Here is a 19,970-nt window from a genome sequence, read left to right as displayed (position 1 = left end):
ATTTCTGACTCATTTCACTACTGGTATGTTGAATCAAATCAAATCCAATTTTATTTATCACATGCGTTGAATACAACAGGTGTAAACCTTACCATGAAATGCTTACTTACAAGCCCTTAATCAAATATTTACTAAATAAATGGGAGTAAAAAATAAAATACAAAAAAGTAACAATAAAGTATAACAAATGATAATACTTTAATTCAGACTTTGATCTTTTCTCTATTGAAAATTCACTCAATGTCAATGTGGCTGAAAATCCACTACCAGTTTCACAACTGTGACATGTATTTCATCAGAATCCTGTACTTTTAATTAAACTATTTTTTAGGAGGGACTTTCTACCTTTTTCAGTCAAATGTCACACTTCTAACTATGGAGAACCACATGACCATTTCATAATACGAGGACAAAATAGAACAGGTTTTTAAACTAATTTAATGAGCCATTTGAGGCCTTGAGACATTTAGCCTAATGAGGCATTCAGTTCGTCTCTCGCTCTTCCTGCCCTTGTGGTCTGTCCACCCCTGGTTAAATTGTCTGAGTATCAAGACAGATCTCTTACTTTTGTCTCACAGCTCAATTATTACCCCAATCAATTGTGATGGGGGCATGAGTTAGACACACAGGTTGACGGTAGGTCAGCAAACTGACAACACCGCTTGAATACTGATCTATGAAACACATAGACCAATCTAACATAACTCATGAATCAGAAATAGCTGGTAATACCAAGACATTCATAGTAAACCACTGGACACACAATGTGTGACTACAGCTCCTTTCATGGACAAGCCAACGTGACGAGCCAACAGTGGTAGATGCTCTGTTCCATCTCTTAACAGGTTCTCTTTCAAAAGTGACTGTTCAAAGTGATTATCCTATTAACCTGTGTGAGTTCTGTACTGTAATGTGTAACAATGTAATTACTTGTAGCAATGTTCTTGGAAGTAAGCATTTCACTCTAAGGTCTATAGCTGTTATATTCGGCGCATGTGACAAATAACATTTGATTTGATTTTAGCTATATGAATGTATGTGCTTCTGAGTGGCACAGCTGTCTAAGGCACTGCATCTCAGTGCTAGAGGTGTCAATACAGACCCTGGTTTGATTCCAAGCTGTAACACAACTGGCCGTGATTGGGAGTCCCATAGGGGAGCGCACAAATTGGCCCAGTGTCGTCTGGGTTAAGGTTTGGCCGTGGTAGGCCATAATTTTAAATACAAATTTGTTCTTATCTGACTTGCCAAGTTTTTTTATTTATTAATAAAATAAAAAATGTCCATCCCTAGTCGTCTTGCCCCAGACCATATCATCCGCTCTATACCAAGGTATTTGTCTCTCTCTGGTGGTGATTACAGGTAAAAGTAAGCCTTGTTAGAGCACTAAAGGAACCTCAGAAATATACTATGTGTGCATCAAATAGACCAGTGCTTCTCAAACCTCTCCTTGGGGACCAACAGCCGTTCCATGTATTTGATCTATCCCAGAGCCAGCACACCTGATTCAACTTTTCAACGAATCATCAAGCCCTTGACTGGTTGAATCAGGTGTGCTAGTTCAGAACTACAAAAAAAATTGTGAGGGGGTCCCCGAGGAGAGGTTTAAGAAGCACTGAAATACATAACACAAGTACAAATGGCCGAACATGATAACACAAATGAAAGTAACAACCTGAACGGACACACATTAATCACAACCCAACACACACAAAAAAAGCCTATACAACTTCTACTATGATTGTTGATCAAATCAAATCACTGCAAATAGTCTGGGTAGCTATCTGACTAGATGCTCAGGAGTCTTATGGCTTGGGGTAGAAGCTGTTTAGAAGCCTCTTGGACCTAGACATGGCGCTCCAGTACCGTTTGCCATGCGGTAGCTGAGAGAACAGTCTATGGCTTGGGTGGCTGGAGTCTTTGACAATTTTTAGGGCATTCCTCTGACATCGCCTGGTATAGAGGTCCTGGAAGCAGGAAGCTTGGTCCAAGTGATGTACTGGGCCGTATGGCACTACCCTCTGTAGTGCATTGCGGTCAGAGGCCGAGCAATTGCCATTACCAGGCAGTGATGAAACCAGTCAGGATTCTCTCGATGGTGCAGATGTAGAACTTTTTGAGGATCTGAGGACCCATGACAAATCTTTTCAGTCTCCTTGGGAGAAATTGGTTTTGTCGTGCTCTCTTCACGACTGTCTTTGTGTGCTTGGACCACGTTAGTTTGTTGGTGATGTGGACACCAAGGAACTTGAAGCTTTCAACCTGCTCCACTGCAGCCCAGTCGATGAGAATGAGGTCGTGCTCGGTTCTCTTTTTCCTGTAGTCCACAATCATCTCCTTTGTCTTGATTGCGTTGAGGGAGAGGTTGTTGTCCTGGCACCACATGGCCAGGTCTCTGACCTCCTCCCTATAGGCAGTCTCGTCGTTATCGGTGATCAGGGCTACTACCACTGTTGTGTCATCAGCAAATTTAATGATGGTGTTGGAGTCATGCCTGGCTGTGCAGTCATGAGTGAACAGGGAGTACAGGAGGGGACTGAGCATGCACCCCTGAATTGCCCCTGTGTTGAGGATCAGCATGGCGGATGTGTTGTTATCTACCCTTACCACATGGGTGGCGGCCCGTCAGGAAATCCAGGATCCAGTTGCAGAGGGAGGTGTTTAGTCCCAGGGTCCTTAGCTTATTGATGAGCTTTGAGGGCACTATGGTGTTGAACGCTGAGCTGTAGTCAATGAATAGCATTCTCACATAGGTGTTCGTTTTACCTTAGTGGTCCTTTTCACCTTAGTGTTCTTGGGCACAGGGACTATGGTGGTCTGCCGTAAACACGTTGGTATTACAGACGCAGACAGAGAGAGGTTGAAAATGTCAGTGAAGACACTTGCCAATTGCTCAGCGCATGCTCGCAATACATGTCCTGGTAATCCGTCTGGCCCTGCGGCCTTGTGAATATCGACCTGTTTAAAGGTCTTACTCACATCGGCTGCGGAGAGCGTGATCACACAGTCTTCCGGAATAGCTGGTGCTCTCGTGCATGTTTCAGTGTTATTTGCCTCGAAGCGAGCATAGAAGTAGTTTACCTCATCTGCTAGGCTCGTGTCACTGGGCAGCTCTCGGCTGTAGTTCGATCTTCCCCTTAACTCGTCGATTTTATTCTCCAAAGTTTGCACGTTTGCTAGCTTTTACGAGAATGATGTTCTCAATGTTCATAAACTGAACTTCAATTAAACTACTCGGTCTGCTACCAAGAATTTGTAAGATTCTTGTTGAAATAAAACAGACAGAGGCCAGTGTACAATAGTCAGCAACGTTTATTTACGAGAGATCTACCAATCATATCATGTACATTGGTTTATATATCTCCCATTTCGTCATAAATGTCCCTCCTCCTCTGAGACAATGACAATATAGTTTACAAGTTTTCTCCTATGCATATATTGCTTATCACATCCTGCAACATGTTACACAATCTACTGCAAGCCCAAGGTTTCTCCCCTCCCTAGGTGGGGAGACTTCCTTCCCTGTTGTCAGTTTCACAGTGGTCACAAGTTGTCTGACCCACAGTTCCTTGCCTGCTAACAGTTCCTCTTTTCTTATGGACAAACATTCTTCATCATTATACAGAGACACGGTAGAAGTCTGTTAGATATAGTCCTATCATTACTTTAAATGTATACATCATTTAGTCATTATACATAAAATTCATAACACTAGCAGAATGGAGGGAAGTGGGGGTTTATTCAATAGTCTATAAATTCTCAGTAAGGGCTCGTCAGTCGTGAAAAAAATAATAATAATTATGCTAGTCCGTGGTGATTAATCGCAGTCCTGATGTCTAGAGGTTATTTTCTGTCATAAGAGATGGTAGCGGCAACATTATGTACAAAATAAGTAAAAAAATAAGTTACAAACAACTCTTATAAAATATTTCAAAAACACAATCGGCTGGGGGCACGTAAAACGTCTGCCTTCTTCTCCGGGGCCATCTTACAAACAGTCCAAAACAGAGCACTGATCAACAAGCAACATCACAAAAGCTCAGCTGTTCCAAAATTTACTGCTTAAAACAACTCCAGCACATCACACAGCAGTGCATAAGCATGCTTATGCCACATCACAGTATTAAGGTGTACACAGGCTAACATTTAATTGACTGGTGATAAAGTGATATGTGATATTAAGTGATATGACATGCTTTTCTATAAAATAATTTATCCGTAATTAACATTACCTGATTGAGCTAATCATGTAAATGTAATTAACTAGATAGTCGGGCACCACAAAATAATATTTATAGAGCTGTTATCTTCTGAATAAAATCTTAAAGACCTAGTAATATTTTACATCAATAGCAGTCAATATTAATCGTCATCTTAATTCAGTCTCATCTGAAAGTTGTAAATTCTTGGTTATCTACACCCACCCTGGCTAACAAGTTGAATCAGCAATACAAAATTGGGTTTAATTATGTATTTACTAAATACCTAACTAATCACACAGAATTACACATACAAATAATTCAATCATAATTGATTACAAATTACGTCATAAAGGAAAATGTCCCTAGCGGCAGAACAGATATGACAGCTTGTTACACAAAAGAAAAGGGTCTGGGTTTGAGTGAAGGAGCAGGAAGACTGAGGAACAAAGGTGAAGCTGTGCTATTGTAAATACAGTATCTTATGCATTCTAAATTACCACCCATTTGGAAAAGGAAAATGCAATAAATATTTACTCTGAGCTGCGCTTCGGTAGGTTGGTGGTATGGTTCGGTAGGTTGAAGAATGTCTCTGGTTGTCAATTGGATACGTTGTAGTAACATCATTGTGCGATAGTAAGGATACTCTGTCTGTTCCTTCCTAACCCTCGTTTGCAGCTGCTGTTGCTAACTCAACGGTTAGGAGGTATCACTTCTGTAGTGAATAAGAGTTCAAAGTTCATACCATTTGCAACCAAAGCTCACGCTGATGTTGGCTTCATTCTGTAGTTATTATCTGAACCATTCTGACATCAGACCGTCGTGCTACATCCTCGGAACAGGAGGTTATATTGTCGTCAAGGGCTTATATAGGAAGGGAGAGGAGGGCATGATGGAAAAGTTTTATAGCCCATGTCCCTTCACAGGGGCGGGCCACTAATTGAGCAGAGCCCTATCTTATGAAAACCCAAATCTCACATTTTAGAAGCAAAAATCACATTTCATCCCATCACGAATAATTTCATATTCAAACATTTAAATTGAACAACAATTCCATGTGAATCTGATAACTATGGTGTAGACTTTCCACTGTAGAGTTTATGTCATCTTTTCATTGATGAGAATGTCTCAGATGACAACCGAACTGACATCATGTTCATTAAGTACCACTGCACATGTTCAATTGATCGGATTGCCAGAATATAGTTAATTTCCCCCCACCTTCTGATGTTCCCAAAATCTCTATGTTAACCAAGGGTTTTGCAAATGTAACCTCAGTAGGGTAGAGAGAGGAAAAAGTGGGGAAGAGGTATTTATGACTGTCATAAACCTACCCCCCAGGCCAACGTCATGACAGCTGTATACTTCAGAGTTTGTACAGTTAGAGACACCTGAAATGTGCATGTAGGCTATGGTGGTATGTGTGTTTTTGTCTTGTCTAGGGTTTTTTGTATATCTATGGGGTTTTGGAATTGTCTAGGTAAATGTAGGTCTATGGTGGCCTGAATTGGTTCCCAATCAGAGACAGCAATAAACAGCTGTCTCTGATTCATATATACTCATATATTCATATATACCCATATATACATTTTTACAAGTTATTAAAAATATATGTGTTGAAACATGGCCTCCCAAGTGGCACAGCAGTCTAAGGGACTGCATTTTCTTAACTAAAGTTACTTTTAATATGTAATTTAGCCTATTTAACACAAAAAAAACAGTTTCAAGTGACAATTAGGCAGGTATTATTTTTTCTGTTTGCAAAAGAAGTAGTGTGTAGTTCCAGTAGTTAGCTACACCGCTACATGGTAAAGAAGTAGTGTGTAGTTCCAGTAGTTAGCTACACCGCTACATGGTAAAGAAGTAGTGTGTAGTTCCAGTAGTTAGCTACACCGCTACATGGTAAAGAAGTAGTGTGTAGTTCCAGTAGTTAGCTACACCGCTACATGGTAAAGAAGTAGTGTGTAGTTCCAGTAGTTAGCTACACCGCTACATGGTAAAGAAGTAGTGTGTAGTTCCAGTAGCTAGCTAAACCGCTACATGGTAAAGAAGTAGGTGACTGGTCCTGTATATATATATATATATATATATATATATATATATAACACCACAGGTGGAATTAGTAGGTGACTGGTCCTGTATATATATATTTACATTTACATTTAAGTCATTTAGCAGACGCTCTTATCCAGAGCGACTTACAAATTGGTGCATTCACCTTATGACATCCAGTAGAATAGTCACTTTACAATAGTGCATCTAAATCTTAAAGGGGGGTGAGAAGGATTACTTATCCTATCCTAGGTATTCCTTAAAGAGGTGGGGTTTCAGGTGTCTCCGGAAGGTGGTGATTGACTCCGCTGTCCTGGCGTCGTGAGGGAGTTTGTTCCACCATTGGGGGGCCAGAGCAGCGAACAGTTTTGACTGGGCTGAGCGGGAACTGTACTTCCTCAGTGGTAGGGAGGCGAGCAGGCCAGAGGTGGATGAATGCAGTGCCCTTGTTTGGGTGTAGGGCCTGATCAGAGCCTGGAGGTACTGAGGTGCCGTTCCCCTCACAGCTCCGTAGGCAAGCACCATGGTCCAATTTGTAAGTCGCTCTGGATAAGAGCGTCTGCTAAATGACTTAAATGTAAATGTAAATGTAGCAGATGCGAGCTTCAACTGGAAGCCAGTGGAGAGAGCGGAGGAGCGGGGTGACGTGAGAGAACTTGGGAAGGTTGAACACCAGATGGGCTGCGGCGTTCTGGATGAGTTGTAGGGGTTTAATGGCACAGGCAGGGAGCCCAGCCAACAGCGAGTTGCAGTAATCCAGACGGGAGATGACAAGTGCCTGGATTAGGACCTGCGCCGCTTCCTGTGTGAGGCAGGGTCGTACTCTGCGGATGTTGTAGAGCATGAACCTACAGGAACGGGCCACCGCCTTGATGTTAGTTGAGAACGACAGGGTGTTGTCCAGGATCACGCCAAGGTTCTTAGCGCTCTGGGAGGAGGACACAATGGAGTTGTCAACCGTGATGGCGAGATCATGGAACGGGCAGTCCTTCCCCGGGAGGAAGAGCAGCTCCGTCTTGCCGAGGTTCAGCTTGAGGTGGTGATCCGTCATCCACACTGATATGTCTGCCAGACATGCAGAGATGCGATTCGCCACCTGGTCATCAGAAGGGGGAAAGGAGAAGATTAATTGTGTGTCGTCTGCATAGCAATGATAGGAGAGACCATGTGAGGTTATGACAGAGCCAAGTGACTTGGTGTATAGCGAGAATAGGAGAGGGCCTAGAACAGAGCCCTGGGGGACACCAGTGGTGAGAGCGCGTGGTGAGGAGACAGATTCTCATAGTGTGTAGTTCCAGTAGTTAGCTACACCACTACATGGTAAAGAAGTAGTGTGTAGTTCCAGTAGTTAGCTACACCACTACATGGTAAAGAAGTAGTATGTAGTTCCAGTAGTTAGCTACACCGCTACATGGTAAAGAAGTAGTGTGTAGTTCCAGTAGTCAGCTACACCACTACATGGTAAAACAGTTATCTACTTAAAATAAAAAAATCTAAATAAAGAAAGCTAATTCAAAATGTTATTAACTTAATAGTTGAACTACATGTAGTTCACTACTCGCCAACACTGGAAGCTATCAGGGTTGGTATCAATTTCAATTCAGTCAATTCAGGAAACTGCCATTCTAATCAAGCAATGAGGAACACAAATCATTTTGCATTGTGAATTGACCAAATGTAAATGGAATTGACCCCAACCATGGTGATTATTTGTAGTAACATGTGATCAGTAGTGGTGGTGATTGTTGTAAGTGTTGTTGTTGTGAAAGTGACCGTGTTGTTCCTATTCTGAAGCTGGTCACTATCCACCAGAAGTGGAGGCCGATTGAAGAACTGGAACAGGTGAAGTGTATGACCAAGTGATCTCGCACGTGCGGGCTCTCTCTCTCTCTCTCTCTCTCTCTCTCTCTCTCTCTCTCTCTCTCTCTCTCTCTCTCTCTCTCTCTCTCTCTCTCTCTCTCTCTCTCCACCCTACAGCTGACGTTAAGTGTGACCAAAGCTATTTGTTTGTGAAACAATGTACAGTGGCTTGCGAAAGTATTCATCCCCTTTGGCATTTTTCTTATTTTGTTTCCTTACAACCTGGAATTAAAATTGATATTTTTGGGGCTTGTACCATTTGATTTACACAACATGCCTACCACTTTGAAGATGCAACATGTTTTTATTCTGAAACAAATAAGAAATAAGACAAAAAAACTGAAAACTTACAGCTGCAAATCTCTTGGGGTATGTCTCTATAAGCTTGGCACATCTAGCCACTGGGATATTTGCCCATTCTTCAAGGCAAAACTGCTCCAGCTCCTTCAAGTGGGTTCCGCTGGTGTACAGCAATCTTTAAGACATACCACAGATTTTCAATTGGATTGAGGTCTGGACTTTGACTAGGCTATTCCAAGACATTTACATTTTTCCCCTTAAACCACTCGAGTGTTGCTTTAGCAGTATGCTTAGGGTCATTGTCCTGCTGGAAGGTGAACCTCTGTCCCAGTCTCAAATCTTTGGAAGACTAAAACAGGTTTCCCTCAAGAATTTCCCTGTATTTAGCGCCATCCATCATTCCTTCAATTCTGACCAGTTTCCCAGTCCCTGCCGTTGAAAAACATCCCCACAGCATGATGGTGTTCTCGGGGTGATGAGAGCTGTTGGGTTTGTGCCAGACATAGTGTTTTCATTGATGGCCAAAAAGCTCAATTTTAGTCTCATCTGACCAGAGTACCTTCTTCCATATGCCTTTTGGCGAACACCAAACGTGTTTGCTTATTTTTTTCTTTTAGCATTGCTTTTTTTCTGGCCAGTCTGGCCAATAAAGTCCAGCTCTGTGGAGTGTACAGCTTAAAGTGGTCCTATGGACAGATACTCCCATCTCCGCCGTGGAGCTTTGCTGCTCCTTCTGGGTTATCATTGGTCTCTTTGTTGCCTCTCTGATTAATGCCGTCCTTGCTTGGTCCGTGAGTTTTGGTGGGTTTGTTGTGGTGGCATATTCTTTACATTTTTTAATAATGGATTTAAGGATGCTCCGTGGGATGTTCAAAGTTTGGGATATTTTTTTATAACCCAACCCTGATCTGTACCTCTCCACAACATTGTCCCTGACCTGTTTGGACCTCCTTCGTCTTCATGGTGCCGCTTGCTTGGTGGTGCCCCTTGCTTAGTGGTGTTGCAGACTCTGGGGCCTTTCAGAACAGGTATATATACTGAGATCATGTGACACTTAAATAAAGTCCACCTGTGTGCAATCTAATTATGTGACTTCTGAAGGTTGGTTGCACCAGATCTTATTTAGGGGCTTCAAAGCAAAGGAGGTGAACACACACTGTATGCACGCACCACTTTTCTGTAAAAACATTTTTTAAACAAGTTATTTATTCATTTCACTTCACCAATTTTGACTATTTGTGTATGTCCATTAAATGAAATCCAAATGATACGCCGTTTAAATTACAGGTTGTAATGCAACAAAATAGGGAAAACGCCAAGGGATGAATGAATACTGTGTGAGTGTGGGCATTGCGGGCATTGCTTGTGTTGTTAATGAGGAGTTTGTGCCTGTGTGATCCAATCAAATGCAATGGCTGTATGACGACAATGCCACCATCAGAAAAATTGCTTTAAAAGAAGTGGTCTTTCCAGCTAAATATATTGTACTATAAAAGTAAATACGCACTGATAGTTCCTTCAGAAAGTATTCATACCCCTTGACTTATGCAACATGTTTTTGTTTTACAGCCTGAATTCAAAATGTAAATGAATTACTTCACCATGCCCAAACAGATATTCACGGTCTGCTTTTTACATTTTTACCCATCTACCAATAGGTGTCCTAATTTACGAGGCATTGGAAATCCTCCCTGGTTTTGGGGTTGTATCTGTTTTTGAAATTCCGTGCTCAGGACCTTACAGATAATTGTATGTGTGGGGTACAGAAAATCATGTAAAACACTATAATTGCACACAGAGTGAGTCCATGCAACTTAGTATGTGAATTGTTAAGCAACTTTCAGCTTTTCCTGTTTTATTAATTTGTACAAATTTCTAACAAAATTCCACTTCAAAATGATATAATGTATACAGTATGTGTAGGTCAGTGACAAAAAAATGTAAATTTCATCCATTTTAAATTCAGCCTGTAACACAAAAAAATGTGGAAAAAAGTCAAGGGGTGTGAATACTTTCTGAAGGCACTGTATTATCTTATTATAAAATAATTGTTTAAGGAAAAGCATGACCACTGATCTGACCTATGACCCCTAAAATGCCAATACTGCACTCTGCCTATGTATGACCTCCAACAACTATATGGGTAATGCAAAAGCAAAGTGCACAAATGTGTTTATCCAACTTTCTTGGCTGTCTCATGGTGTGTGTAAAAGGGTGTCATGATCGGGATAGCCTGAACTCAAGGCCCATTAGATTATCAAGGCAAATCACAGTAACTTCAGTGAAAACACTAGTAACTTCATTTACTACTTTTTGCCTTGATTTTTACTTGGATTTTTTAGTCAAAGCAAATTTGACACAAGATACGCCGATACTACAAAGACTGATTTCAGTCTTAACTCAATTTTGACCAAATTACCAAGTTACTGCTGTTTTCAATTGTAATGTTTTTTTTGTCCATTGTGTATTTCCGTTGGTGGAATATTTAAATAAAGCCTTGAATAAAAGAAAAAGGATATCTAGAATTAAATTGTAAAAATATTTAGCTTCTATATGTGGTAAATGGCACATGTGTACCTGTATATAGATTGTGTATAGTCTTGTCTCCCATATGAATCTTCTCTTTGTGCCAGACCAGTTCAAATGCCTTCTGGTTCTTTTTTTCTGTATTTATTTATCTGTCTATGTTATGTATGTATGTACAGTACCAGTCAAAAGTTTGGACACACCTATTCATTCAAGGGTTTTTCTTCATTTTTACTATTTTCTACATTGTAGAATAGTGAAGACATCAAAACTCTGAAATAACACATGTGGAATCATATAGTAATCAAAAAAGGGTTAAACAAATCTAAATATATTTTTTATTTTAGATTCTTCAAAGTAGCCACCCTTTAACTTGATGACAGCTTTGCACACTCTTGGAATTCTCTCAACCAGCTTCACCTGAAATGCTTTTCCAACAGTCTTGACGGAGTTCCCACATATTCTGAGCTCTTGTTGGCTGTTCTTCCTTCACTCTGTAGTCCAACTCATCCCAAACCATCTCAATTGGGTTGAGGTCAGGTGATTGTGGAGGCCAGGTCATCTGATGCAGCACTCCATCACTCAATTTCTTGGTCAAATAGCCCTTACAAAGCCTGGAAGTGTGTTGGGTAATTGTCCTGTTGAAAAACAAATGATAGTCCCTCAAAGCACAAACCTGATGGGATGGTGTATCGCTGCAGAATGCTGTGGTAGCCATGCTGGTTAAGTGTGCCTTGAATTCTAAATAAATCACAAACTGTCACCAGCAAAGCACCCCCACACCTTCACACCTCCTCCTCCATGCATCACGGGGGGAACCACACATGTGGAGATAATCCATTCACCTACTCTGCGTCTCACAAAGACATGGTGGTTGGAACCAATCATCTCAAATTTGGACTCATCAAACCAAGGACAGATTTCCTCCGCTCTAATGTCCATTGCTCGTGTTTCTTGGCCCAAGCAAGTCTCTTCTTATTATTGGTGTCATTTAGTAGTGGTTTCTTTGCAGAAATTTGACCATGAAGGCCTGATTCACCTATTATTCTCTGAACAGTTGGATGTTTGAGATGTGTCTGTTACTTGAACTCTGTGAAGCCTTTATTTGGGCTGCAATTTCTGAGGCTGGTAACTCTAATGAACAGATCTTCTGCAGCAGAGGTAACTCTGGGTCTTTGTTTCCTGTGGCGTTCCTCATGAGAGCCAGTTTCATCATAGCGCTTAATGGTTTTTGCAACTGCACTTGAAGAAACTTTCAAAGTAAAGAAGAACCCTGGAATGAGTAGGTGTGTATCCAGTATTTTTTTTAAACAATAGACTGTATGCATAGTAGTTGAACATTGATTGCGGTTCCGTTGGCATGCATTGGGTCGAATCCCAGAGCCAAATAGAGTACCAGTCAAATTCCACAAATTAACTTTTAACAAAGCACACCTGTTAATTGAAATGCCTTCCAGGTGACTACCTCATGAAGCTGGTTGAGTGTGCAAAGCTGTCATCAAGGCAAAGGCCGGCTACTTTGAAAAGCTCAAATATAAAATATATTTAGATTTTTTTAACACTTCTTTGGTTACTACATGATTCCATATGTGTTATTCCATAGTTTTGATGTATTCACAATTATTCTACAATGTAGAAAATAGTCAAAATAAAGAAAAACCCTTGAATGAGTAGGTGTGTCCAAACTTTTAACTGGTACAGTAGGTGAAAAATCTGTCGATATGCGAGGCACTTAAAACCTCTCTAGGGTAGGTGAGACGCTGACGTCCCAACAGGCCAACATCCGGTGAAACTGCAGAGCGCTAACATTCTAAATACACCATTTGTTATAGTAAACATTCTTGTAAATACATGTATCTTACATCGTGTTAAAGAAGAACGTCTTATTAATCCAGCCGCTGTGTCAGATTTCAAAAAGGCTTTACTGCGAAAGAAAACCATGTGATTTTCTGAGGACAGCTCCCCGCACACACAAGTATCACTAGCATTTTCCAACCAAGCATTAGCGTCACAAAAGTCAGAAATAACAACAAAATAAATCGCTTACCTTTGAAGATCTGCCTTTGGTGGCAATGCCAAGTGTCCTAACTACACAGTGAATGTTAGTTTTGTTTGATAACATCCATTTTTATAGCCTAACACGAAACATTTGTAAACCGCTTGCATTGTGATTTCCGTCTCATTCAACTTTGGACGAAGCGTTCGTGGTAATTACACACACTAAACAAACGTTTATCCAGTCATTGTTGGTTTCATTGAATACTCTGGTTGTTACGAACACAACCGTACTTGATGGTTCTTTTCCCGGGACATATTGACTGAAACAAACCGATCAATGACCTCATTGCGCACCAATGTTAGGACCGGTCTATAGTTGATTGACTGTATTTTGGTCCAATGACCACTGGTCATCTTGAAATCTAGCTTGGAAGATAGCCAATGAGCTGAGGTTAACAGCAATATGTAATGGTTATACGTTTGAAGACCAGCATTTGTCGTAAACTCTGGCGTAAAGAGGTTCATTCGCCATTGCAAATCCTACTTGACGGAGCCACGAGTGTTACGCATAGCAGTACATAGTCAATAGCATTTTCAGCAAGTTTCTATATTTAAATTATGGCAAATAAATCAGGAAAAGTTCAAACAAAGTCTAGGTATACAGATTTAACCAAAATTATAGAGAAAGCGAGACCGAGTTGCTTCAGCACCTTCTGTCCCCTCAACCTCTGTCCCTTCCCTTCTGTCCCTTCTGTCCCACCTGTCCAGTAAGCCTCTGCTTTACAGCCATGGCTGGTGCCATGGCTATGGGCCTTGGCACCAGCAGCACAATATTGTGTAGAGGACTGAGTGTCTTCACAATATTGTAAATAGAAAATGTGTAAATAGTTACCATTGTTATTTGTTTATGTTTAATTATTACAATTATTTTTTAAACATGTTTTCATATATTTATTTTTCTTGGGGGGGGGGTGTTAGAATAGCATTTATGTATTTTGTATATAGTTCTTTCCTTCAAAATGTACCAGTGTACCAATTCGGACACTTGGGTACATTTGGGTACATTTGTGTGGGACGCCTGGGTGACTTCATGCTCAATGTCATGTAGCTCACTCATTTTTTAAGTTATCTGTCTAAAACTTTGCTCAGCTATTGTTGCTATCCTATATTCTTCATTCAAATCATCCCCAGCATCCTATCTGTATGTTTGGCTGTTCTTGTTCATTTGAAATATGATGCAGCAACAATAAAAAAACAAAAACGTAGGTTTATTTCCTTGTATTTTCTTCTACCAGATCTATTGTGTTATATTCTCCTACATTCCATTCACATGTCCACAAAATACAGACTGTTTCCTTTCCAATGATACCAAGAAAATGAATATCCTTGATTCTGGGCCTGAGCTACAGGCAGTTAGATTAGGGTATGTCTTTAGGCGGAAATTGAGAAGAAGGGGGGTACCCCAAAGAGGTTTTTAACCCTAATTGCTCCTGTAAGTCGCTCTGGATAAGGTGTCTGCTAAATGACTCAAATGTAGAATATCATTTGCAAAATAACTATGAATTAACTGACTTATTTTTAAATAATTTTCAACATATAACATTAAGGTGTGGGAAATGTACTGTATTAAAAGGAACAATAGCAGGCTGCTGGAAGTGGTGTTGCAGGGCCAGTAGGAAGCACTCTTTACTCTGGTCTAAAAAATATCCCACTTCCCTGTGTAGAGTGCCGTCTTTCGGATGGGACGTTAAACAGGTGTCCTCACTCTCTGAGGTCATTAAAGATCCCATGGCACTTATTGTAAGAGTAGGGGTGTTAACCCCGGTGTCCTGGCTAAATTCCCAGTCTGGCCCTCAAACCATCACAGTCACCTAAGAATCCCCAGTTTACAATTGGCTCATTCATCCCTGTAACTATTCCCCATGTCATTGCTGTAAATGAGAATGTGTTCTCAGTCAACTTACCTGGTAAAATAATAGCTAAATAAAATTACATTTTGCTCCAGTAGCTGGCATATTAAGACTGGTCTCATAGACTAGATGTAACATAATAAATGTAAATGAAGCAACTACGAAAGGAGGGAAGTTGGTCGGGGTGGATGGGTTCGAATCTCATCATGTACCGTTTAGCACTTAGCAAATGCTTACTACTTTATAGCTACTTTGCAACTATGTACTTAGCATGTTAGCTAACCCGCTTTGCATTTCATAACATACTGTACATTTTGCAAATGTGTAACTTATTGTACGAATTGCAATTTGTAACATGTCATTCGAATTGTAATTCGTAACATATCATATGAAATGGATGATGGACATTCACAAATTAATATATTCCATAAGTAAACGTAACGTAAGTGTACACTGGTGGCACCTGCTGGTCAAAATAATTTAGAACAGCCAAATCATTATAGATGACGTCCCACACGCTGTAGCACGTGTGCAGAGTAGCCTTTTTGTCTTCTACCAAAACCATTACCAAAACAATCAGGTGGTTGTTAGACGACACAAAGCTTTGGACATCATTGATCACTTGCTTCTGATAAAGAGATACAGGCATCGCCACACTGCTTTGAAGTACACTGACAAGCGACTTTGAAACATGCCGGTATCAAACATAACATCACTACATTGCAGTACTCAAACTGTGGTGATTACCAACTGAGAAAAAAAATTATGAGTTGATTTTACTTCTGTCTCAGTGTTTGTCTGGGCAGTGTCTTAATGTCATTCTCAGAGCTGGAAGGTTTCACATCCGTTACACTTGGTGTCAATCAATGACTGACTGCAACACAATAAACAAAATATAAGTGTTTTCTAAACATATTTATTTTCCCCAAATAATAGTCTCTTTACATTTCATACACAACTTAAACGCATTTTATTTTCTATCGAAATGGTTCTAACAATTATATTTACATGAAAGAGTTCTCTGCTTTCAGGACGCTCAGAAAACGTGCAACAGAAATGCACTTGGCATTTTCACCTTGAACATGTGAAACCACAGGGGGGCGATGCGCTCACACTCACAGAGGAAAGTTGAACAACCTCCGGCTCAATTGAAACACTGTGAAGGATTTCGAAAGCGAAAATGTCTAAGTGCTTTACAACTCGTATCACCTCTGGTCTGATAGTAGCCTACTTCAATAGACGATCAGGATGCTCTGCTCACAAGGACCTTGGGACTCTGGCGGCAGCAGGTGCGACGAACAGCATCTATAGACCTGTTGCCTTATAGGATGGACCTACACAGATTAAATATTTGCTACACAGAATAATACTTGTTACCATATTAATATTTGACTCAATCATTTAAAACAATCTTACATGTTTTCTTTTAAATACCTGAAGGGAATTTGAAAATAATAATGAAGTCTGGATTTATTCAGATGCTGAGGAAGAGGAAAGAGGTGAGTTTCTCTCTATTTCTTATATGTGTTTTTATGGTTTCTGTCATTCGTTCTTCCTATCCTAGGAAGGTTATTCCCTGCAAGTTTAAATTAAATTACAAATAAATCATTTAAGTTGTATTTATTTATGGGAATTCCATTTCCCTTGCTTCCTGAATTAAAGTATGTAGAACCCAATTCTCAAACAGATTTAGGACCAACCATGCTATCCACGTATGAGGCCCTTATCCTGACAGCTACCTGTTTCTCTCTCCCAGCTCATTCCTCTGATCAGCATTGTGGCATTGGCTGCTGTAGGAGCCACCTCTACCTCACTCTACTTCCTATTTACAAAGAAGGATGTAATGTGAGATTTGATGTATTTTATCATGTATTTGCTGTACATTGTTATGGCTTCCTGGACCCAAATAAACCTAGTACTTTACTAAAGCATTTTTAGTATTTTTAGTATAGGGTAAGATTTAATCTTGGTCTGGGGAATCTGCATTTTTTCTTATTTGCATGTGCATTATATTTCCTTGTGTGGCTATTTCCTTGTGTTTCTAGTAATGGGTACGATTAGAAACTTGAAGAACTAACCTGGTATGATCTAGCTTTAACTTTTGCCCCATGCTGATTTCATTAAGTGAATTTGTTTATCAGTCTCTGACAAGCCTGCCCCTTTAACTTTATATTTCCATAAAGACAAACCCTGGCATAGCAGGCAGAGATATATTCAGTTTGAATAATTTCTCTAACTTTCTTTCAGTTTAAATAAAAGCACAAACCCTGAACCCTGGGAGAGACTGGACCCATCTAAACCACAGAAGGTGATTGATAACATTATAAACACTTTTTATGTCTGTCTATTTCTAACCTGTCTGTTAGTATTGACATTTTCTTGCTTTTTTTGGCTTAATTAGTGTGCTGTGTATGCTTTACATTATAAACACTCTTCATATGCCTAGTTATTTCTGATAGAGGACCACTCTAATTTGATATTGATATTGGTATGGGTATTGAGACCACTCTGTGGTTAACATTATGGGTATAGGTTGTGTGCCAATGCAGTGGTTCTAATGCAGTGGTTCCTCCTCTATTCTGCTGAGTCCCACAACAGGGCAACATAGCCAAGGAGGATTATAACTTACCATAAACAGCTGGGCATCCATCGGGGGGCGGGACATCTCCCATTTCTACTGTCATCTAAAAGTAATTTCAACTGTTATCTAAACATCTGTATTCACAGTTGATTCTTTGCATGGGGACCTATTGATAAAGGAGGCAGATACAGTAGTGATGAGTTGATGCCCTGTGGGATTGATTGACTGTGGATGTAGTGTGAAGCAGCAGGGTTGGTGTCAATTCCATTCCAATTTTGTCAATCAAGGACGTTGACTGAGACTGTAATTCTAATCAAGCAATGAGGAAAACTGGAACTTAAACTTTACTTTACTTTGTCAATTGACTAAATCTAAATGGAATTGACCCCAACACTGGTGAGTATTTGTAGTAACCTATGACCGATAGTGTTATTGTTGTTGTTGTGTAAGTGGGTGTGGTTTTCTCCCAACTGCAGCTGGTCACTATCAACCAGAAATGGAGGCCCATTAAAGAGCTGGAGCTGGTGAAGAGTATCTTTCTATTTCTCTCCATTCTCTCCCATCCCCCCCTCATCCTGAATGAGAGCTGCCTCCTTGCCCTTCCTGCACCCCTTCCCAGTCTAGCAGAATCCTTTCTGCCCAGACTAGATTCTCTGATACTTAGTGTGCGGAAACACTTCTGCTATACTGGTGGGGTATAACTAAGCTCAATACCGTCCCCAGGACTGAGGATGTCCACAGCTTTAGTGTTACTTACATCACCAGGCTGTAAAGAGTAAAAGCTTTTGTCTTCACTGTAAACCAGCTGTCTGTCTGTCCCAGATATGTTACTGCACTGTACTGCACTATAGCTGACACTAAATGTGACCACAGCTATTTGTTTGTGAAACAAACTGTATGTGTGTGTGAAATAATAATTATTGCAATAAAAATATACCATTGCTCGTGTTATTAATGAGGAGTTAAGTATGTCCATTCTGGTGGTTGTTTTCAAAAGCTTGTGTCCCCAACTATCATCAAGGTAACTTTATCACAGCTCTGTCTGGCTTCTCTCTGTCTCTGTCCCCAGAAGTGTGTCTGATGGAGACATTAACCTGTGTAACAAAAGCCCTTGTGCCAAACTGTCCATAAGGTGACATCATAGTTCTGTCTGGCTTCTGTCTGTGTCCCAAAATGTCAGTCTAGAATTAGTATTCAGAAAACATTATCGCCCATGCATTGTCTTGACTGATGGAACAGTCCTAATGCACCAGACTGGGCTGCTTGGAGCCAATCCCTCTCTTAACATAATTACTGATTACAGTAATCAGGCAGAGGGAGAGCAGGATGGGGATAGAGTTACCCTCAAGACACTGTGTGTGTCTGTTGTGTCTGTGTGCAGAGACAGTCCTCTTACGGATTGGTGGAGCAATAACACCTACATGTCCCTCTCATAAAGCTTTATTATTATATCACCACTTCCTGTATGTATACACTGAGTGTACAAAACATTAGGAACACCTGCTCTCTCCATGACATAGAATGACCAGGGGAATCCAGGTGAATGACCCCTTATTGATTAACTGTTGAATCCACTTCAATCAGTGTAGATGGAGGAGACAGGTTAAAGAATGATTTTTTATGCTTTGAGACAATTGAGACATGGATTGTGTATGTGTGCCATATAAAGGGTGAATTGGCAAGACAAAATATTTAAGTGCCTTTGAACAGGATATGGTAGTAGGTGCCAGGCGCACCGGTTTGAGTGTGTCAAGAACTGCAACGCTGTTGGGTTTTTCATGCTCAACAGTTTCCTGTGTCTATCAAGAATGGTCCACCACCTAAAGGACTTCCAGCCAACTGTACAGAGCAACAGGCGGGCTACAGTTAGTCAACTGAAAGTCCAGTACAATATTTGTACCCAAGGACCTATAAAAGATTGCACAACTAGTCATACATGAGTGGGAAGCATTGGAGTCAACATGGGCCAGTATCCCTGTGGAACGCTTTTGAAACCTTGTAGAGTTCATGCCCCGACTAATTAAGGCTGTTCCGGGGGCAAAAAAGGGCTGCAACACAATATTAGGAATGTGTTCCTAATGTTTTGTACACTCAGTGCACGTGTGTGGTACAGAGATGAGGTTGTCATTCAAAAATCATGTTAGACACTATTATTGCACACAGAGTGAGTCCATGCAACTTATCATGTGACTTGTTAAGCACATTTTTACTCCTGAAATTATTTAGGTTTACCATAACAAAGAGGTTGAATAGTTATTGACTCAAGACATTTCAGATTTTCAATTTTAAATAAATTGTATACATTTCAAAAAACAATTCCACTTTGACATTATGGGGTATTGTGTGTAGGCACAAAATCTCTATCTAATCTATTTAAATTCAGGCTGTAACACAAAATAAAATGGAAAAACTCAGGGTGTGAATGCTTTCTGAAGGCACTGTAGCTGCCATTACCACAGATGAGCATGTGTCATTTAACCACTGGGTGAGCCTGGACAGGTAGACTCCCTGTGAGAAAAAGTCTGAACTCTTGTTACCTCGCTA

At 40.4% G+C, this 19,970-nt stretch overlaps 1 protein-coding gene across 4 annotated transcripts; it reads left to right on the top strand.

Moving 5' to 3' along the window:
* Nucleotides 1-16,039: 16,039 nt before the first annotated feature.
* On the top strand, nucleotides 16,040-18,381 carry c33h15orf48 (chromosome 33 C15orf48 homolog). Of its 4 annotated transcripts, XM_035749044.2 has the most exons (5): nucleotides 16,040-16,134; nucleotides 16,286-16,344; nucleotides 16,602-16,690; nucleotides 17,093-17,153; nucleotides 17,903-18,381. In XM_035749044.2, exons 2-5 carry the CDS (start codon nucleotides 16,303-16,305, stop codon nucleotides 18,125-18,127), a joined length of 417 nt encoding a protein of 138 aa, XP_035604937.2. In that variant the 5' UTR covers nucleotides 16,040-16,134; nucleotides 16,286-16,302; the 3' UTR covers nucleotides 18,128-18,381. The 4 variants fall into 4 exon arrangements, 1 of the variants encoding a protein (XP_035604937.2); XR_008089239.1 differs by lacking the exon at nucleotides 16,602-16,690 and having other exon boundaries at nucleotides 16,084-16,134; nucleotides 17,093-17,535; nucleotides 17,903-18,045; XR_004821941.2 differs by lacking the exon at nucleotides 16,602-16,690 and having other exon boundaries at nucleotides 16,095-16,344; nucleotides 17,093-17,535; nucleotides 17,903-18,045.
* Nucleotides 18,382-19,970: the final 1,589 nt, after the last annotated feature.

The sequence above is a fragment of the Oncorhynchus keta genome, chromosome 33 (genome assembly GCF_023373465.1).
Source record: "Oncorhynchus keta strain PuntledgeMale-10-30-2019 chromosome 33, Oket_V2, whole genome shotgun sequence".
Classification (NCBI taxonomy): domain Eukaryota; kingdom Metazoa; phylum Chordata; class Actinopteri; order Salmoniformes; family Salmonidae; genus Oncorhynchus; species Oncorhynchus keta.
Note: the sequence above shows the minus strand (reverse complement) of the source record. Positions and strands in the feature narration are given on the sequence as shown.

Bases quoted from the DNA above. Each gene is read 5' to 3' on its own strand.
- c33h15orf48 (XM_035749044.2), top strand. From the start codon at position 16,303: ATGAAGTCTGGATTTATTCAGATGCTGAGGAAGAGGAAAGAG. The intron at 16,345-16,601 runs GTGAGTTTCTCT...TCTCTCTCCCAG, and splicing joins TGCTGAGGAAGAGGAAAGAG to CTCATTCCTCTGATCAGCAT. The intron at 17,154-17,902 runs GTGATTGATAAC...TCCCAACTGCAG, and splicing joins ACCCATCTAAACCACAGAAG to CTGGTCACTATCAACCAGAA.